General features: G+C 43.1%; 2 protein-coding genes across 2 annotated transcripts in view; both read right to left on the bottom strand.

Annotated features, from left to right (window-relative positions):
- The window catches only part of pald1a (phosphatase domain containing paladin 1a), a 290,101-nt gene that overhangs the window by 111,186 nt on the left and 157,746 nt on the right, over positions 1-21,169 (bottom strand). The gene's annotated exons all lie outside the window — the stretch shown is intronic.
- Positions 1-21,169, bottom strand: part of LOC117387578 (A disintegrin and metalloproteinase with thrombospondin motifs 14) — a 90,888-nt gene that overhangs the window by 12,615 nt on the left and 57,104 nt on the right. Inside the window, exons 8-15 of the mRNA XM_055229795.1 lie at positions 15,689-15,794; positions 13,485-13,628; positions 12,526-12,658; positions 7,404-7,517; positions 6,500-6,648; positions 3,778-3,950; positions 2,650-2,783; positions 806-929 (exon numbers count right to left, since the gene is read on the bottom strand). Of these exons, the coding sequence (XP_055085770.1) occupies positions 806-929; positions 2,650-2,783; positions 3,778-3,950; positions 6,500-6,648; positions 7,404-7,517; positions 12,526-12,658; positions 13,485-13,628; positions 15,689-15,794 (1,077 nt within the window). The remainder of the gene's footprint in view (positions 1-805; positions 930-2,649; positions 2,784-3,777; positions 3,951-6,499; positions 6,649-7,403; positions 7,518-12,525; positions 12,659-13,484; positions 13,629-15,688; positions 15,795-21,169) is intronic.

Raw genomic sequence — 21,169 nt, 5'->3', positions numbered from 1 at the left:
ACATCCAGACCAAAGGGTAAAAAAGACAAATACATCCAGACCAAAGGGTAAAAAAGACAAATACATCCAGACCAAAGGGTAAAAAAGACAAATACATCCAGACCAAAGGGTAAAAAAGACAAATACATCCAGACCAAAGGGTAAAAAAGACAAATACATCCAGACCAAAGGGTAAAAAAGACAAATACATCCAGACCAAAGGGTTAAAAGTGTTTATATTGGTTGTTTCTGGAGAATTAAAAAAACAGATGGTTTTGTCCTTTGTCCATAAAAGTTAAATTTGGCAAAAATATCTGAAAATGTTAAAGCAACACTGTGTAACTTTCTGGTGGTGTCACCTGCGTGAGTCCATGGAAATGTGAAGTTAACTTGATACTTCGGGAACATTCTCTGCTGACATAAATGCATTTTATACCATACTGTGGAGGTTTATCACCAAACAAACATTTCCATGGAAACAAGCAGGAGGAGGCCCAAATACGAGTCAGGTTTGTGGAGATGCGAGCCTGCTCACAGTCAGGATGCATGTTTTCTACATTTTTTACTGCAGTAAAACATAAGAAAAAAAAAACATGCTTTTTGAATTTTTTGTTCATTATTGGCTAAAAAGTTACATGGTGGGGCTTTAAGGGGGAGGTCACTTATCTGATATAAACATGTCTGCTGTTTTCACATATGTGCTGTATTTATGAATGAACTTTTTAATTCTTTTGGTTTAAAGTATCTGTCGTTTTTAAACACACAGCCCAGTATGTTTCAGTCCTGAAACACGCTGAAGCCCGACTGCAGCTGTCTGTCTCATTACCGTTTTTCTTCGGTGTCTTGGTCAAGGTGAGTTTTACAGTTCGACAGTGTGAATTATCTCCTTCACAAACTCCACACTTGTCCTCACTTTTGTACGAGCCAACCTCCTTATCACAGCCGACGTGCTGTTGAGCAAAACAAAACAGATTTAGACTCAGAGAACAGAGCCAGACGAGCAGAGCCAAGGCAGAGAGGAGCCTTGAGTCCTCACAAAACACAAACAAAACACAAAACACAGACAAAACACAGACAAAACACAAAACACAGACAAAACATGAGACAAAATACAGACAAAACACAAAACAAACACAAACAAAACAGATTTAGACTCAGAGAACAGAGCCAGACGAGCAGAGCCAAGGCAGAGAGGAGCCTTGAGTCCTCACAAAACACAAACAAAACACAAAACACAAAACACAAACAAAACACAGACAAAACACAAAACACAGACAAAACACAAAACACAGACAAAACACAAAACAAACACAAACAAAACACAAAACACAGACAAAACACAAAACACAGACAAAACATGAGACAAAATACAGAAAAAACACAAAACAAACACAAACAAAACAGATTTAGACTCAGAGAACAGAGCCAGAGGAGCAGAGCCAAGACAGAGAGGAGCCTTGAGTCCTCACAAAACACAAACAAAACACAAAACACAGACAAAACACAAAACACAAACAAAACACAGACAACACAAAACACAGACAAAACACAAAGCACAAAACACAAAACACAGACTAAACATGAGACAAAATACAGACAAAACACAAAACACAAACAAAACACAGACAAAACACAAAACACAGACAAAACACAGACAAAACACAGACAAAACATGAAACAAAACACAAAACAAAACAAAACAATGTGTCCTTCAGAATGACATCATCTCATACTAACTTTTGATTTTAATATTTTTATTTTAAATTTGTCCATATAGATCTTAAAGGTGTAAATTAAAAAAGGGACGGAACCATTTTTTTCATGTAATTAAGCATCCGACTGCTACTCCTGCACATCACACCAGGTTTGTCGCGTCATAGTGCACAGTTTGTGTCATGTTTTGTATATTTGTGGAGGATTGTCGCGTGGAGCTTGGGTGATGTAGGCCTGTGGGCGGAGCCTCGTACAGAATCGTACTGTTAACCGTAAGGAGGGTTTGAATAGAGCCAGGAGAGATCACTAGATTACTCAAACGCGCATGGATGACGTCTTAAACCTGTTCAGATATGTTTTTGATGAAGATTAACGCCAAAAAAGTTGATTTTCCAGAATACCTCCTCTTTAAAAAACCCGCTTTGATAAAACTTTCGAATTGTAGCTTTAACCTTGAACATCGACGTCGTTTCGTGTTTTAAGTCTTTTGTCCATCGTGTTTTTTACCGCTGTGTGTCTCTGAAAGCCTCGTCTGACGCGCTCAATAGATATTTGCAATAATGTACTTTTTGAGCGCGGCGTAAATCACCGGCGTTTTTCTTCTTTAAATGGAGTTTACTGTCGACGCAGGAAAAGAAGCAGAAATGATTCATCCAGAACCTCATCAGGCAGCGGGAAAACGGATTTGCCTTTTCACTTTTTGTGTTGTGTGAAACAGAAACATCTGATACAAAATAAAACAAAACATAGAAAATATAAAATACACAACCACGACAGAGTTCTGTGTATTTTTTATGTGTTTGTGTATTTTTATTACATCATATTCTAAAAAGAAAGTCAAAAAATAAGACTGATATAAATCTGTGTTATTACCAGCAGTAGTAATGTTGTAGTAGTAGTAGTAGTAGTAGTAGTAGTAGTAGTAGTAGTAGTAGTATTCATAGTCGTAGTACTCACCAGACACTCTCCTCGGGCGCACACACTGAAGGGATCGCTGTAGCTGCACCTCGTCCCATCATGCATCACCTGGTTCATAAACACCACTTCTCCGGTCTCTTTGGACAAACACGACAGCTCACACTTACGGCTCTCTGAAAAAAAACATACAAAAAAACAAAAATCAAATAAAAAAACAACAGAAAAAAAACAACAGAAAAAAACAACAGAAAAAAACAAAAACAAAAAACAAATAAAAAAACAACAAAAAAACCCAAACAAAAAACAAATAAAAAAACAGAAAAAAACAAACAAAAAACAAATAAAAAAACAACAAAACAAAATAAAAACAACAACAAACGCAAATAAAAACAACAAAAAATAAAACAAAAAACAACAAAAACAAAACAAATAAAAAATAACAGAAAAAAACAAATAAAAAACAAAACAAAAAACAAATAAAAAAACAACAAAAAACAAAATAAAAAACAACAGCAAACGCAAATAAAAACAACAAAAAACAAAACAAATAAAAAACAACAACAAAACAAATAAAAAAACAAAAAACAAATTAAAAGAACAGCAAACAAAAAAGCCAGAGAAAAAACAAATGAAAAAAACCCCCAAACAAAAACAAAAGCCACAGACAAAAAAAAAATCCACAAAACAAAAACAAAAAAACAAACAAACATTACTACAGTATAGTGCAGTAGGGAGTCCACCACACAACAGTGCTCCTTCTACATTAACTCAAAGTGCTGTTCCTGTATTACCTTAATCTGAGGCTTGAGCTCTCAGAAAATCTCTGTTTTCACCTACCCCCTGTCTCCACCCACTGCTCTGTAAGTGTGGACTGTGGGTCACACGTGTAAGGATCAAAAATGTCCTGAATATAAATGAAAATCTGCTGCTTGTTAAATGTCACTATGACGACGCCTGAGTTACATAAAAACTGTGATTAACAAAAAACGAAAAGTGAAATAATCAAACAGGACTAAAGCAACACTGTGTGACTTTCTGTCGGGGCTTAAATAAGATAAAAAGTCTTTGATTGTAGCTGAGTAGGACATATTTGTGTTGGATTGTTTGATTGTTTATTTATTGTGTTTTTGACGTCTTTGTGTTTCATAAATGGCGGCGCTCGCTCACCGTCGGGATGCTCGTAGGGGATCCACGTGTGCTTGGCGTTCTTGTGGTACTTGTTGCTCCGCTGCGTACACTGCTGCGCTCTGAAATCCTCGTACGGTCCGGCGCACTCCTCCGTGTTGCACATCTGATAGTCGAAGGCGGAGCCGGGGCAGTTTCGACCTCCGTACGCCGGCCTGGAGACGACACGGACAGAGCGTGACATGGAGCACGGGAACTGCACACGTGTGTGAGAATACATGTTCAGAGGCGTGTTGAGTAACCGGGACTAAACCGGGACTAAACCGGGTCTAAACCGGGTCTAAATGGGACTAAACCGAGACTAAACCGGGACTAAACCGGGAGTAAACTGGGACTAAACCGGGACTAAACAGGGTCTAAACCGGGTCTAAATGGGACTAAACCGAGACTAAACCGGGACTAAACCGGGAGTAAACTGGGACTAAACCAGGACTAAACCGGGTCTAAACCGGGTCTAAACTGGGACTAAACCGGGTCTAAATGGGACTAAACCGGGACTAAACTGGGACTAAACCAAGACTAAACCGGGACTGAACCGGGACTGAACCGGGACTAAACCGGGACTAAACCGGGAGTAAACCAGGACTAAACAGGGTCTAAACTGGGACTAAACCAAGACTAAACCGGGACTAAACCGGGACTAAACCGGGACTAAACCGGGTCTAAACCGGGTCTAAACTGGGACTAAACCAGGACTAAACCAGGACTAAATGCTAACGCTAACGCTGCTGTGACGCTTCATCCAATCAGATTCAAGTATTCGCCATGATGTCCCACGTGTTACCGACCGTTTTCCGCAAGAGCCGCTCCACGGTGATAAATGTGTGGAGCTCTGTCGATACTTTACGGCTGATGTCATCAACATTCCCCATGGGTGTGAGGCTAGCTAGAGGCACTGCTCTGTCTGAATCTCTGTTACTCAAGTTGTTTAACACAATCTGATCATAAAGAGCTGGTCAGAACAGCAGCGGGTGAGCGGATCTGTGCTGCTAAACAATCCCTCTCAAATAACATCACAGTCACAAGCTAGTTAGCATTAGCATTAGCATTAGCATTAGCCAAAAGTTTTTCCAGTAAAATCAGACTCCTAAACAGGGCCATGAGCTCGCACTGACCACAAGCTCCTGAACACGGGCTCTTTACTTCACTTTTGTGTTTTTTCTTGAGTTTTCAGACTTTTTTGTGTCTATGGCAACCGCTGCACATTCTACCATAGATATACATGCAGTGATCTGATATCCTGATTGATAAACTGATGTAATAAGACCCAGAAAGTCTCAAAATGTTTGAACTCGACAACAGCTCTGTCTCACGTCTGGATCACTTTGTGTTTTTGTGTGTTTTTTTGTGTTGTTTTTTGGTTTTTTTTGTCGTTTTATTTTAGTCTAAATGAACCGGAGCTGAAAAAGCAGGATCGGCTGGTCCCTGCTCTCGTTTCTGTTACAGGGTTTTTAAATTGGACCTGACTTTGGTTTACGAGCCGAGAGTCTGAAGAGTCCTTGAGACGGAAGGAGACACTTTGGAGGAAGCGTCTCGGGAGAACACTTAAGTGATTACTCTTTAAACTGTCAACATTTACTATGGGAGCTTTATTTTACTTTTATTAAACTTTAAATGAGATTTGGAGGCACTTAGAGGTACTTTGAAGAGAGTACACCAGGACAACTGAAGTAGCAGCAGCAGCAGTAGGAGGTAACTCAATATATATATATATATATATATATATATATATATATATATATATATATATATATATATATATATATATATATATATATATATATATATATATATATATATAAAATTTTATGAATTTGTGTAGAAGAAACATAAACCCCACAAGAAGGAGTAAACCAGGACTAAACCGGGACATTTTCCTCAGGTTCGTCATGTGTCCTGATGTTTTCAGTGAAATACTGAGGCTCAAACTCGAGTCCAGCTCTGACACATCTGGACAGTCCATCAAAGACACAGCTTCAATTACCCATCAGCCCCTGCTCCTCCGAGCGCGGCGCAGAGACGGACACGCCTCCACGACGGGCCGAGACGCGGCACAGTGCGGTGCGAGGGGAACCGGTGAACCGAAATGCACAGAGGAATCGTCTGGGGAGAGGGAAGGATGGACCTTCATTTATAAAAGTCCAGACGCTCGTACACGTTTGACCTCGTTTCACCGTTTTGTTTTGGGACGATTTATATTTTCAAGTTCACGGTCTAAAACACAAAACATAAAGTGCAGCTGCTGTTCAAGCCTTCAGAGAATGTGAATGTGCCCAAACTTTCTACAACAAACTTATTATTATCAGTCTGTTACATCTTCAAAGCTCAAAACGCTCTGTTCCACCTTGTGATGTCATCAAGTGGTAGTTTTGAAGTGAACAGCTCCTTTTACCTTTAGTTCAGTCGAGATAAGAGACAACTCCAGGACTGAAATGATCCAGATAATTCTAGAAATGAAGGAGTTTAAAAACACAGTGGAGCACTTCCTGTATCACCACACGATGACATCACAAGGTGGAACAGAGTGTTTTCTGTTTGAGAGAAGAACTCAGCCTAAATGTGCAGGGTTTGTGTGTTAATCATGTGAGAATGAAATGAAACACAACTGCAGGTCTGTTTGTGATGAGGAAACCGTTGCCGTGGGCGACGTACGTGGCCGTTGCCATGGCGATGTGCCGTGGCGATGTGCTGCGGCGGTACTCACGCTGGGTTGTTGCACTGCCGGTTGCGCGACCTCACTCCTCCTCCACACGTCCGAGAGCACGACCCAAACTTGGACCAGGATCCCCAGCTCCCATCATGCCCCTGGGGCTCCTGGCTGCTCCTCCAGATGCAGTGGCCCTTAAAGCACCACTGTGGGACATGTGGGAACAGACAGACATTAAAGATGCACTGTACAGTATGGCTTTAACTTTCTTTCCACGGAAAGGTCTGTGGAGAGGCGTCGCACGAGGTTCAGATCAGTCACTGTTCTGTTCATTTTATCAAAGTCTGAAGTTTCAGTTTCCAGTGAAAAGAAGTGACTCCACTTTTCTGAACAAGGTAAAAGTTTGAGGATTTGAAGGAAGTGAAGACGAGCGAGGGATGAAAAGGTCAAGAGGTGGAAGATTGACAGACTCTCATTATCTCACAAAGGGTTCATGACGCAGATGGAAAGAGAGAAAGAAAGAAAGAAAGAAATGAAAGAGAGAAACACGCTGTCATTATCTCACAAAGGGTTCATGAAAGAGATAGAAAGAGAAAGAGAGAAAAGGAGGTAGAAAGAGAAAGATCGGAAGAGAGGATGAGGCAGGTGTAGAGAGGGGAGAGAAAAAAGAATGGCCAAAGGAAAAGAGGGAGCCAGAAAGAAAGAAAGGCAAAATAGGAAGGGGTGAGCAAAGAAATAAACAAGGACTGAGAGAAAGAGGGAGAGGAACGGAGAGATGGAGGGAGAGATGGAGGGAGAGATGGAGAGATGTCAGCAGAGAGAAAGAGAAGAGTGTACCATCCCCAGCGCACACTCTGTCCTGTCCACTGAGAGAAAAAGAGAAAGAGATGGAGAGAGGGAGAGATGGAGGGAGAGAGAGAGAGGGAGAGAGAGAGGGAGAGATGGAGGGATGTGAGTGTACCTTCCCAGGCGCACACTCCGTCCCGTCCACTGGGGGGCCCTTCTTGGTTTTACAGAAGTACTGATTGTCCGGATGACTGCACCAGAGCTGCTTACACGGGTCATACGTCCGAAACTAGAACAAAAGCAGAGGAATCAAACCGACAACCTCCCACCAAAACACAGAGGAATCAAACCGACAACCACCAAAAAACACAGAGGAATCAAACCGACAACCACCAAAAAACAGAGGAATCAAACCAACAACCTCCCAAAAACACAGAGGAATCAAACCGACAACCTCCCACTAAAACACAGAGGAATCAAACCGACAACCTCCCAAAAACACGGAGGAATCAAACCGACAACCTCCCAAAAACAGAGGAATCAAACCGACAACCTCCCACCAAAACACAGAGGAATCAAACCGACAACCTCCCAAAAACACAGAGGAATCAAACCGACAACCTCCCAAAAACACAGAGGAATCAAACCAACAACCTCCCAAAAACACAGAGGAATCAAACTGACAACCTCCGACCAAAACACAGAGGAATCAAACCGACAACCTCCCAAAAACACAGAGGAATCAAACTGACAACCTCCCACCAAAACACAGAGGAATCAAACTGACAACCTCCCACTAAAACACAGAGGAATCAAACCGACAACCTCCCAAAAACACAGAGGAATCAAACCGACAACCTCCCAAAAACACAGAGGAATCAAACCGACAACCTCCCACTAAAACACAGAGGAATCAAACCGACAACCTCCCAAAAACACAGAGGAATCAAACCGACAACCTCCCAAAAACACAGAGGAATCAAACCAACAACCTCCCAAAAACACAGAGGAATCAAACCGACAACCTCCCAAAAACACAGAGGAATCAAACCGACAACCTCCCAAAAACACAGAGGAATCAAACCAACAACCTCCCACTAAAACACAGAGGAATCAAACCGACAACCTCCCAAAAACACAGAGGAATCAAACCAACAACCTCCCAAAAACACAGAGGAATCAAACCAACAACCTCCCACTAAAACACAGAGGAATCAAACCGACAACCTCCCACTAAAACACAGAGGAATCAAACCGACAACCTCCCAAAAACACAGAGGAATCAAACCAACAACCTCCCAAAAACACAGAGGAATCAAACTGACAACCTCCCACTAAAACACAGAGGAATCAAACCGACAACCTCCCACTAAAACACAGAGGAATCAAACCGACAACCTCCCACTAAAACACAGAGGAATCAAACCGACAACCTCCCACCAAAACACAGAGGAATCAAACCGACAACCTCCCAAAAACACAGAGGAATCAAACCGACCACCACCAAAAAACAGAGGAATCAAACCAACAACCTCCCAAAAACACAGAGGAATCAAACAGACAACCTCCCACTAAAACACAGAGGAATCAAACCGACAACCTCCCAAAAACACGGAGGAATCAAACCGACAACCTCCCAAAAACAGAGGAATCAAACCGACAACCTCCAAAAACACAGAGGAATCAAACCAACAACCTCCCAAAAACACGGAGGAATCAAACCGACAACCTCCCACCAAAACACAGAGGAATCAAACCGACAACCTCCCAAAAACACAGAGGAATCAAACCGACAACCTCCCAAAAACACAGAGGAATCAAACTGACAACCTCCCACCAAAACACAGAGGAATCAAACCGACAACCTCCCAAAAACACAGAGGAATCAAACTGACAACCTCCCAAAAACACGGAGGAATCAAACCGACAACCTCCCAAAAACAGAGGAATCAAACCGACAACCTCCAAAAACACAGAGGAATCAAACCGACAACCTCCCAAAAACACAGAGGAATCAAACCGACAACCTCCCACCAAAACACAGAGGAATTAAACTGACAACCTCCCAAAAACACGGAGGAATCAAACCGACAACCTCCCACCAAAACACAGAGGAATCAAACCGACAACCTCCCAAAAACACAGAGGAATCAAACCGACAACCTCCCAAAAACACAGAGGAATCAAACTGACAACCTCCCAAAAACACAGAGGAATCAAACTGACAACCTCCCACCAAAACACAGAGGAATCAAACCGACAACCTCCCACCAAAACACAGAGGAATCAAACTGACAACCTCCCACCAAAACACAGAGGAATCAAACTGACAACCTCCCAAAAACACAGAGGAATCAAACTGACAACCTCCCACCAAAACACAGAGGAATCAAACCAACAACCTCCCAAAAACACAGAGGAATCAAACCGACAACCTCCCAAAAACACAGAGGAATCAAACCAACAACCTCCCAAAAACACAGAGGAATCAAACTGACAACCTCCCACCAAAACACAGAGGAATCAAACTGACAACCTCCCAAAAACACAGAGGAATCAAACTGACAACCTCCCACCAAAACACAGAGGAATCAAACTGACAACCTCCCACTAAAACACAGAGGAATCAAACCGACAACCTCCCAAAAACACAGAGGAATCAAACCAACAACCTCCCAAAAACACAGAGGAATCAAACCGACAACCTCCCAAAAACACAGAGGAATCAAACCGACAACCTCCCAAAAACACAGAGGAATCAAACTGACAACCTCCCACCAAAACACAGAGGAATCAAACTGACAACCTCCCAAAAACACAGAGGAATCAAACCGACAACCTCCCAAAAACACAGAGGAATCAAACCGACAACCTCCCAAAAACACAGAGGAATCAAACCAACAACCTCCCAAAAACACAGAGGAATCAAACCGACAACCTCCCAAAAACACAGAGGAATCAAACCGACAACCTCCCACTAAAACACAGAGGAATCAAACCGACAACCTCCCACCAAAACACAGAGGAATCAAACTGACAACCTCCCAAAAACACAGAGGAATCAAACTGACAACCTCCCACCAAAACACAGAGGAATCAAACTGACAACCTCCCACTAAAACACAGAGGAATCAAACCGACAACCTCCCAAAAACACAGAGGAATCAAACCAACAACCTCCCAAAAACACAGAGGAATCAAACCGACAACCTCCCAAAAACACAGAGGAATCAAACCGACAACCTCCCAAAAACACAGAGGAATCAAACTGACAACCTCCCACCAAAACACAGAGGAATCAAACTGACAACCTCCCAAAAACACAGAGGAATCAAACCGACAACCTCCCAAAAACACAGAGGAATCAAACCGACAACCTCCCAAAAACACAGAGGAATCAAACCAACAACCTCCCAAAAACACAGAGGAATCAAACCGACAACCTCCCAAAAACACAGAGGAATCAAACCGACAACCTCCCACTAAAACACAGAGGAATCAAACCGACAACCTCCCACCAAAACACAGAGGAATCAAACCGACAACCTCCCAAAAACACAGAGGAATCAAACTGACAACCTCCCACCAAAACACAGAGGAATCAAACTGACAACCTCCCACTAAAACACAGAGGAATCAAACCGACAACCTCCCAAAAACACAGAGGAATCAAACCAACAACCTCCCAAAAACACAGAGGAATCAAACCGACAACCTCCCAAAAACACAGAGGAATCAAACCGACAACCTCCCAAAAACACAGAGGAATCAAACTGACAACCTCCCACCAAAACACAGAGGAATCAAACTGACAACCTCCCAAAAACACAGAGGAATCAAACCGACAACCTCCCAAAAACACAGAGGAATCAAACCGACAACCTCCCAAAAACACAGAGGAATCAAACCAACAACCTCCCAAAAACACAGAGGAATCAAACCGACAACCTCCCAAAAACACAGAGGAATCAAACCGACAACCTCCCACTAAAACACAGAGGAATCAAACCGACAACCTCCCACCAAAACACAGAGGACTCACTTGGCTCATTGTCTCTTGATGTTGTGTCACTGTTGCTCAGATGAACAGGTCAGTGATGTTCATGTCTGTGTGTGAGTGTGTGTGTGTCTGTGTGTATCTGTGTGTGAGGGGGTGTGTGTGAGTGTGTATCTGTGTGGGGGTGGGTGTGTGCGTGTGTCTGTGTGTATCTGTGTGTGAGGGGGTGAGTGTGTGTCAGTGTGTGTGTATCTGTGTGTCTGTGTGTCTGTGTGTGAGTGTGTGTCTGTGTGTATCTGTGTGTGAGGGGGTGTGTGTGAGTGTGTGTCATATGTGTATGTTGTGTGTTATATTCCGTGTGTGTACCACACCAGCTGAGTCATTTTTAAAGTGGGTCAGTGATGAGTTCAAAGGTCAAGTCCATTTCACCGTGTCCTTTAAAATGTCACATGTTCTTTTCAGTGGCTCTAATTGGACGATTAGACGAGCCTCAGTCCTCCATTTTGTATTTTGTGATTCTTTACAGGTCAGTGCGGCTCCGGTCATGTGTGTGTGTCTGTGTGTGTGTGTGTGTCTGTGTGTCGGGGTGTGTCGGTGTGTCTGTGTGTGTGGGGGTGTATCTGTGGAGGTGTGTGTGCGTGTGTGTGTATGTGTCTGTGTGTGGGGGTGTGTGTGTCTGTGTGTGTCTGTGTGTCGGGGTGTGTCGGTGTGTCTGTGAGTGTGTATGTGTCTGTGTGTGTCGGTGTGTGTCTGTGAGTGTGTATGTGTCTGTGTGTGTGTCCATGGAAACGAGCTTCATGTCGGTGACCCATATTTAAAGAAAAAAGAAAAGACAGATTTTTCATTATGTGACAAAAAAAAAAAAAAAATCAAATCTATAGTTGTGGTTTGGAGCAGGTCAGACGCACACGAGATATGAAAAACACACCACACACACAGACACACCCCATACACACACAATACACACAGACACACACTATACACACACACACACACACCCCTACATGTATGGGTGTGTGCGTGTATAGTGTGTCTCTGTGTGTATATTGTCTGTATGTATGTGTGTCTGCATGTGTGTGTGTATAGTGTGTGTATAGTTTGTGTGTATAGTTTGTGTCTGTGTGTGTGTACAGTATGTGTGTATAGTGTGCGTCTGTTAGTGTGTATAGTGTGTTTGTTTATAGTGTGTCGATGTGTGTGTGTGTATAGTGTGTGTGTATGGTGTGTGTCGGGGTGTGTGTGTGTGTGTATGGGGTGTGTGTGTGTATAGTGTGTATGTTTGTGTGTGTGTTACACTCACAGCTGTGCACATCTTGTATCCGACTCCAAAGTCAAAGCGACACTGTTCATCCATGGAATAGTTGATCCCAGGAAGCTCCGGCTGTTTGGGCCATTTGTGCTCGAATGGGTCGTCCAACAGGCAGTCGTAGGAACTGCAACGAGGAACATGTGAGAACACGTGAGAACACGTGAGAACATGTGAGAACATGTGAGAACATGTGAGAACATGTGAGAACACGTGAGAACATGTGAGAACACGTGAGAACATGTGAGGACACGTGAGAACATGTGAGAACATGTGAGAACATGTGAGAACACGTGAGAACATGTGAGAACACGTGAGAACATGTGAGAACATGTGAGGACATGTTAAAAAAGTAAGAACATGTCAGAACACATTAGAACATTTAAGAACATATGAAAACATGGGAGAGGAACACCAGGTCTAAACCAGGTCTAAACCGGGTCTAAACCGGGTCTAAACCGGGTCTAAACCGGGTCTAAACCAGGTCTAAACCAGGACTAAACCGGGTCTAAACCGGGTCTAAACCGGGTCTAAACCGGGTCTAAACCGGGTCTAAACCGGGTCTAAACCGGGACTAAACCGGGTCTAAACCGGGTCTAAACCGGGACTAAACCGGGTCTAAACCGGGTCTAAACCGGGTCTAAACCGGGTCTAAACCGGGTCTAAACCGGGTCTAAACCGGGTCTAAACCGGGTCTAAACCGGGTCTAAACCGGGTCTAAACCAGGACTAAACCAGGTCTAAACCGGGTCTAAACCGGGTCTAAACCAGGACTAAACCGGGTCTAAACCAGGACTAAACCGGGTCTAAACCGGGTCTAAACCGGGTCTAAACCGGGTCTAAACCGGGTCTAAACCGGGTCTAAACCAGGACTAAACCAGGTCTAAACCGGGTCTAAACCAGGTCTAAACCAGGTCTAAACCGGGTCTAAACCAGGTCTAAACCAGGTCTCACTGTATGTATCGGTTGAGCTCCTGTTTGCTGCAGCGGGACCAGTGGTAGCGGTGGAAGGCGGCCTGGACCAGAGGAGCCATGATGGAGCCCATGGTGGTCTCCTCCGCACAGCGGTTCCCTTGGCCGTCGTGTTCCATGCCCAACCTGGAAAATAGAACCATTTTAATCGTGCATATTTCACAATATCATCATTTCAGATGGAAAAGGAAACAAATGAAACGTGTCGCTGTCCCAGTGACTGATCAGGCCCAGTTCTGAGATCTGGATTTGAAACGGAGGTTTATTTTCTTAAACCGTTTTTCCCCATTTATTTAGTAGTTTATCTAGTACAGATTTATTGTATGAGCAGATTTCAGTCAGTTGAACTGTCTAATGATCTAATTATAAACCCTTTTATTGTGTGCGTTAGCATGCTAGCTGTTGTTCCTCTACTGTCACGGCAGAACTCGCTCTCGTCTCTGAAAGTTGTGAAAAATGCTTCTAAACTCATTGTGGTGAATGATTAGGATGTTCTGAATGCATAAGTTAGATGAGGAGTAGTTTTTGTCCACTGCAAACTGTTTAAAATGAACTCCTTGTGTTTTGTATGTTTTTAAGTCAAACTCAGGCGCGGCGCCTTTAAAAAGATCCATATTGACGCCTGATTAAACCCTGTAGCTCAGTTGGTCCATTGTTTTTCTTTTCTTTGCAGTGTGTTATTATCTCATGAAGTGTCCTGTTCCCTGAGTTAAACTGAGCATTTGCATCTCAAAGAAAAGCGTTCCACTTTTTATTCAACCCGTGCTCTTTGTGCGGGAACATCTGAGGCCTGAACAATGCCCCGAGATGAACACGTCCACAAAAAACACCAAAAAAATCACATCTGAGGCCTGAACAATGCCTGAACATTTGCTGATTTATTCTTAATTCCAAAAACATTGTTCAATCTGGTGTTTTGGCTCCAGACGATTATCCAATCAGAACGCAGCATGAGCGTCACATGACTCTCTCAAAGCTGAAATCCAGTTGTTTTAGACCTAAAATGTCTCTCTCTGATCTGATTGGTCATGACCTAAACCCCAGCACCTGCGGCCAATCAGGACTCAGAGCTGCTGCGGCCAATCAGGACTCAGAGCTGCTGCTGCAGCTCAGGGAGTGAATCTGGAGGATGTGAACATGAGGCCTGTCCATAAACTGAGACACACCTGTGTGCGTCTCTATATATTAAACTCATATAAACTCAACGTAAATAAAACCAAAGAAAGAAGAAGTGCGGGGCAGATCTGTAAAATGGCGTCTTGAAAATAATGGATTGAAGATTAAACTCAAAGATGAATCACTTCAAATAAAACTTCAGAGGCTCAAACAGAAGAAACGACCAGAACGAGGAGAAACATCTGAAGAGTTTGAAGAACAGTCGAGGCGTGATGTTTGTAGATCATGAGTGACCCAGGAGCTCCTTTGTTTGACGCATTTGAGGTCGGCGTTTGTCGGAGCAGAGGGGTTTGGGGTCGGCGGTGGTCGGAGCAGAGGGGTTTGGGGTCGGCGTTTGTCGGAGCAGAGGAGTTTGGGGTCGGCGTTTGTCGGAGCAGAGGGGTTTGGGGTCGGCGTTTGTCGGAGCAGAGGGGTTTGAGGTCGGCGTTGGTCGGAGCAGAGGGCGGTGGACTGGTTCACTCTTATTTTCTCTCTTTGACTTCACAGACTCTGCAGCCGTCGCCCGTGGCAACATTAAAATTGAATAAAAGAGTGACCTGAGTAATTATTTAAGTGAAGCTCGATCAGAAAGCACTGCTCCTGTTTTCTGTGGAGACAAAGTTACCACGATATCGATACTTTGAGCCGATCTGATAGTTGACCTGCTGCTGGGGCCGATATTTGTCGATATCAATATTTAGCTGTTAAAATCACAGCCTGTGTGACGTCGCCTCAGCTTCAGCTCCAAATGAAGCTCATCGAGGCCGGAGCAGGTGCAGCAGCAGAGGTCCATATTAGAAAATCTAACCGTGAGTATCATAGCAACCAAAGAGCCAATCAGGAGCGAGGCTGACTGCACCGCTGGTTTAGCAGGCAGCAGGCGCTTAGCAACGCTGTCAATCAAACCTGTTGCTAACGCTAACAGGAGCGGCCTCGCCTGATTTGTCTGTTATTGATGTTCATATGTTGATTCACGGACAATAAATATGCAAATATACAAAACAAAAGTGACATATTGGAGCTTTACTTACACGTGTCCAGTCTCGTGAGCCACGACGAAAGCAGAGGAGAAGCCGTCCTCGTGGTTGAGGGTGCAACTCCTCAGAGGGTGACACATCCCCGTCACCGGAGCGTAACCTAAATATGAACCACAGAAACACAAAAACACACTAATAATCAAGAAGGAATTAACTCACTGCCTCAAAACACCTGGAAATGGGTCAAAGGTTAAGACGACATCACTGTGACGTCACTATGACATCACTATGACATCACTATGACATCACTGTGACGTCACTATGACGTCACAGTGATGTCACTATGACGTCACTATGACGTCACTGACATCACTATGACATCACTGACATCACGATGACATCACTGACAGCGCCATCTTCAGGTCAAACATGGATATTTGATCAAACCCACTGAATCAAAAATATAGTTTAATTTAACAAAGAATGATTGAAAATACAAGTGTGACGATCTGATATAAGACACGTCTACGAGACATTAAAGGGACGTGTCAATCATTAAAGAGACATGTCAATAATTAAAGACATAATGATTGACCCACAATTTTCAAACTTGATGAGATGTACATAAAAGTGACAAAAATATACCCATAATAGTATTAATAATAATAATAATAACAATAATAATAATAATAATAATAATAATAATAATAATAATAATAATAATAATAATAATAATAATAATAATAATCTGAAGGTGAGATGATTGGCAGCAGAAGCACAAACAACAAACAGACTCGATCAGAGCTGTGCAGCGTTCAGTTTCAGTTTCATGTTTCAGTTTCAGTTTCAGTTTCATGTTTTTGTTTTCATGCTGGTGGAGATTAGAGTTTTGGCATGCAGCTCAAAGCAGAGGATGCAGCAGACAGACAGCTCAGTAAATGCATGAATGTTACGTGATGTACTCGAGTATTAACATGATGACGATGGACGACAGGGGGCGATGAAGAGCAGATAAAGCCAAATGCACAAAAATCATTCTACAACAAATTTAGCGACGACGTAATGAACTTTAACAGATAACGACACACTTTTGTATGCACATGCAGGTCTGCTGCAGGTACAACAGCAAAAGTACTACAAGGTAGTATAAGGTACTACAAGGTACTATAAAGTACTATAATGTACTATAAGGACCATGAGCCTTTGTACAAACAGGAAGAAACTACTGTTCATAGACATGTTTTCATCTGCGGTGGAATGTGAGAGAAGAACAGTTCAAAGTAGCAGTACAGTAGAGGGCAGTACTTTACTGCACAGTACAGAGTAGATGAATATCACATGATACTATCGTCCGACAGGTCCATGTGGGAACAAGGCTGAGCTGTGTAAATAAAGGATTACTACGTAAAGGAGAAGTGGAGATACTGTTACGTCCCGTCGGACTCTCGTGTTACACTCAAACATTTAAACAGAAACTCTAAATAAAATCAGATTTTTATACAGATGAAGATTAGCACTCAGCAACCAAGACATAGAGCTAATGATGCTAATGATGCTAATGATGCTAATGATGCTAATGATGCTAATGATGCTAATAATACTAATGATGCTAATGATGCTAATGACGCTAATGATGCTAATAATGCTAATAATGCTAATGGTGCTAATGATTAACATAAGAAGTTCAGGTTCCCTCTGCTGCAGTTACACACTGCAGTGTTGCACTTAAAAAAAACACTATGGACAGAAATATAAATACAAAAGGATTTCCATCCATCCATGTTCTTCCTCTTATCCGGGGCCGGGTCGCGGGGGCATCAGTCTAAGCAGGGACTCCCAGACTTCCCTCACCCCAGACATGTCCTCCAGGTCCTCCGGTGGGACCCCAAGGCGTTCCCAGACCAGAGAGACATAGTCCCTCCAGCGTGTCCTGGGTCGTCCCCGGGGCCTCCTCCTGGTGGGACATGCCCAGAACACCTCCCTAGGGAGGTGTCCAGGAGGCATCCTGAGCAGATGCCTGAGCCTCAGCTGCTCCTCATGACGTGTAGGAGCAGCGGCTCTACTCCAAGCTCCTCCCGTGTGACCGAGCTCCTCACTCTATCTCTAAGGGTGCGGCCGGCCACTCTACGGAGGAAACTCATTTCTGCCGCTTGTATCCGCGACCTTGTCCTTTCGGTCCCAGACTCATGACGACAGGACAGAACATAGACTGAGGTAAATCCAGAGCTTTGCCTTTGGACTCAGCTCCTTCTTCACCACAACAGACGACACAGAGACAACATCACTGCAGACGACACAGAGACAACATCACAACAGACGACACAGAGACAACATCACAACAGACGACACAGAGACAACATCACAACAGACGCTGGTCCATCTGTCAATCACTCGCTCCATCCTCCTCCAGAACAAGACCCCAAGATACATCAAAAGGACTTCATACGATATTTAAGGTAACTGAGTAAGTTTATGTAATATGTGACTTAAAGTGGACGTATCGGGCATTATTTCTGCTCTTTAGACTTTTTTACATCGTTATGACATCGATAAGACATCGATAAGATATCGATAAGATATCGATATGACATCATTTAACATCGTTCTGAGCTCTAAACTGAAACATTTGCACGATACGTCCCCTTTAACATTTGTGTTTTTGTTTAAATCTCTGTCTCCATCTCTGTCCAAAGTCTATATTGGTCCTGAGAATGTCACACCTCTGAGCTAAACTCTGTGGACAGTGTGTGAAGTCTGCTCTAACCCCGGGTCTCCTCTGATGCCCTCCCAGAGACAGACGTGTAATATGGCTCTGTTATGTAAACACTACTGCTGCCATGGCAACGCTAAGGTGGGACACATGTGACAGTACGCCCAGGTTCAAACACACGGGAGCTTCACCTTTAGCTTCACACTGGACCAGGTCCAGCCAAAAACTTGTGTTCTGATGTAGCTTTAGGTGTAGCTTTAGGTGTAGCTTTAGGTGTAGCTTTAGGTGTAGCTTTAGGTGTAGCTTTAGGTGTACTTTTAGGTGTAGCTTTAGGTGTAGCTTTAGGTGTAGCTTTAGATGTACTTTTAGGTGTAGCTTTAGGTGTAGCTTTAGGTGTAGCTTTAGGTGTACTTTTAGGTGTAGCTTTAGATGGACTTTTAGGTGTAGCTTTAGGTGTAGCTTTAGGTGTAGCTTTAGGTGTAGCTTTAGGTGTACTTTTAGGTGTAGCTTTAGGTGTAGCTTTAGGTGTAGCTTTACGTGTAGCTTTAGGTGTAGCTTTAGGTGTAGCTTTAGGTGTACTTTTAGGTGTAGCTTTACGTGTAGCTTTACGTGTAGCTTTAGGTGTAGCTTTAGATGTACTTTTAGGTGTAGCTTTAGGTGTAGCTTTAGGTGTACTTTTAGGTGTAGCTTTAGGTGTAGCTTTAGGTGTAGCTTTAGATGGACTTTTAGGTGTAGCTTTAGGTGTAGCTTTAGATGGACTTTTAGGTGTAGCTTTAGGTGTAGCTTTAGATGGACTTTTAGGTGTAGCTTTAGGTGTAGCTTTAGGTGTACTTTTAGGTGTAGCTTTAGGTGTAGCTTTAGGTGTAGCTTTAGATGTACTTTTAGGTGTAGCTTTAGGTGTAGCTTTAGGTGTAGCTTTAGGTGTAGCTTTAGGTGTAGCTTTAGATGGACTTTTAGGTGTAGCTTTAGGTGTAGCTTTAGATGGACTTTTAGGTGTAGCTTTAGGTGTAGCTTTAGATGGACTTTTAGGTGTAGCTTTAGGTGTAGCTTTAGGTGTAGCTTTAGATGGACTTTTAGGTGTAGCTTTAGGTGTAGCTTTAGATGGACTTTTAGGTGTAGCTTTAGGTGTAGCTTTAGATGTACTTTTAGGTGTAGCTTTAGGTGTAGCTTTAGATGTACTTTTAGGTGTAGCTTTAGGTGTAGCTTTAGGTGTACTTTTAGGTGTAGCTTTAGGTGTAGCTTTAGGTGTAGCTTTAGATGTACTTTTAGGTGTAGCTTTAGGTGTAGCTTTAGGTGTGCCTTTAGGTGTAGCTTTAGATGTACTTTTAGGTGTAGCTTTAGGTGTAGCTTTAGGTGTAGCTTTAGGTGTAGCTTTAGGTGTAGCTTTAGGTGTAGCTTTAGATGTACTTTTAGGTGTAGCTTTAGGTGTAGCTTTAGGTGTGCCTTTAGGTGTAGCTTTAGATGTACTTTTAGGTGTAGCTTTAGGTGTAGCTTTAGGTGTAGCTTTAGGTGTAGCTTTAAGTGTAGCTTTAGGTGTAGCTTTAGGTGTGCCTTTAGGTGTAGCTTTAGATGTACTTTTAGGTGTAGCTTTAGGTGTAGCTTTAGATGGACTTTTAGGTGTAGCTTTAGGTGTAGCTTTAGGTGTAGCTTTAGGTGTAGCTTTAGGTGTGCCTTTAGGTGTGCCTTTAGGTGTAGCTTTAGATGTACTTTTACGTGTAGCTTTAGGTGTAGCTTTAGGTGTACTTTTACGTGTAGCTTTAGGTGTAGCTTTAGGTGTAGCTTTAGATGTACTTTTAGGTGTAGCTTTAGGTGTAGCTTTAGATGTGGCTTTAGGTGTAGCTTTAGATGTACTTTTAGGTGTAGCTTTAGGTGTAGCTTTAGGTGTAGCTTTAGATGTACTTTTAGGTGTAGCTTTAGGTGTAGCTTTAGGTGTAGCTTTAGGTGTAGCTTTAGATGTACTTTTAGGTGTAGCTTTAGGTGTAGCTTTAGGTGTAGCTTTAGGTGTAGCTTTAGGTTGTTTTTTAATGTCGTTTCCTCGTCACACACAGACCTGGAGTTGTGTTTTGTTTCATTCTCACATGTTTCACACAAACCTGCAGAAAACACTCTGTCCCACCTTGTGATGTCATCATGTGGTGATACAGGAAGTGCTCCACTGTGTTTTTAAACTCCACACACCTTCATTTATAGAATCATCTGGATCATTTCAGTCCTGGAGTTGTCTCTTATCTCGACTGAACTAAAGGTAAAAGGAGGAGGAAATTGAAAACTACCACTTGATGACATCACAAGGTGGAACAGAGCGTTTTGATCTTTGTAGATGTGACAGACTAATAATAAAGTGACTCAAACATGTGAATGAAACAAAACACAACTCCAGGTCTGTTTTTGAGGAGGACACAGGGTTAGAACATGGATTAAAGCTGCAGGAGTCAGTTTTGAAATAATATAAGAGGAGGAGAGAGGAGGAGAGAGGAGGAGGAGAGGAGGAGGAGAGAGGAGGAGACAGGAGGAGAGAGGAGGAGGAGAGAGCAGATGAGAAGAGGAGAGAGGAGGAGAGAGGGGGAGACAGGAGGAGAGAGGAGGAGAGAGGAGATGAGAAGAGGAGAGAGGAGGAGAGAGGGGGAAGAGGAGAGAGGGGAGAGAGGGGAGAGAGGAGGAGGAGACGGGAGGAGACGGGAGGGGGAGAGAGGAGATGAGAAGAGGAGAGAGGAGGAGAGAGGGGGAAGAGGAGAGAGGGGAGAGAGGAGGAGACGAGAGGAGACAGGAGGGGGAGAGAGGAGATGAGAGGAGGAGAGAGGGGGAAAAGGAGAGAGGGGAGAGAG

The sequence above is a fragment of the Periophthalmus magnuspinnatus genome, chromosome 19, assembly GCF_009829125.3.
Source record: "Periophthalmus magnuspinnatus isolate fPerMag1 chromosome 19, fPerMag1.2.pri, whole genome shotgun sequence".
In the NCBI taxonomy this organism is placed as follows: Eukaryota; Metazoa; Chordata; class Actinopteri; order Gobiiformes; family Gobiidae; genus Periophthalmus; species Periophthalmus magnuspinnatus.
Note: the sequence above shows the minus strand (reverse complement) of the source record. Positions and strands in the feature narration are given on the sequence as shown.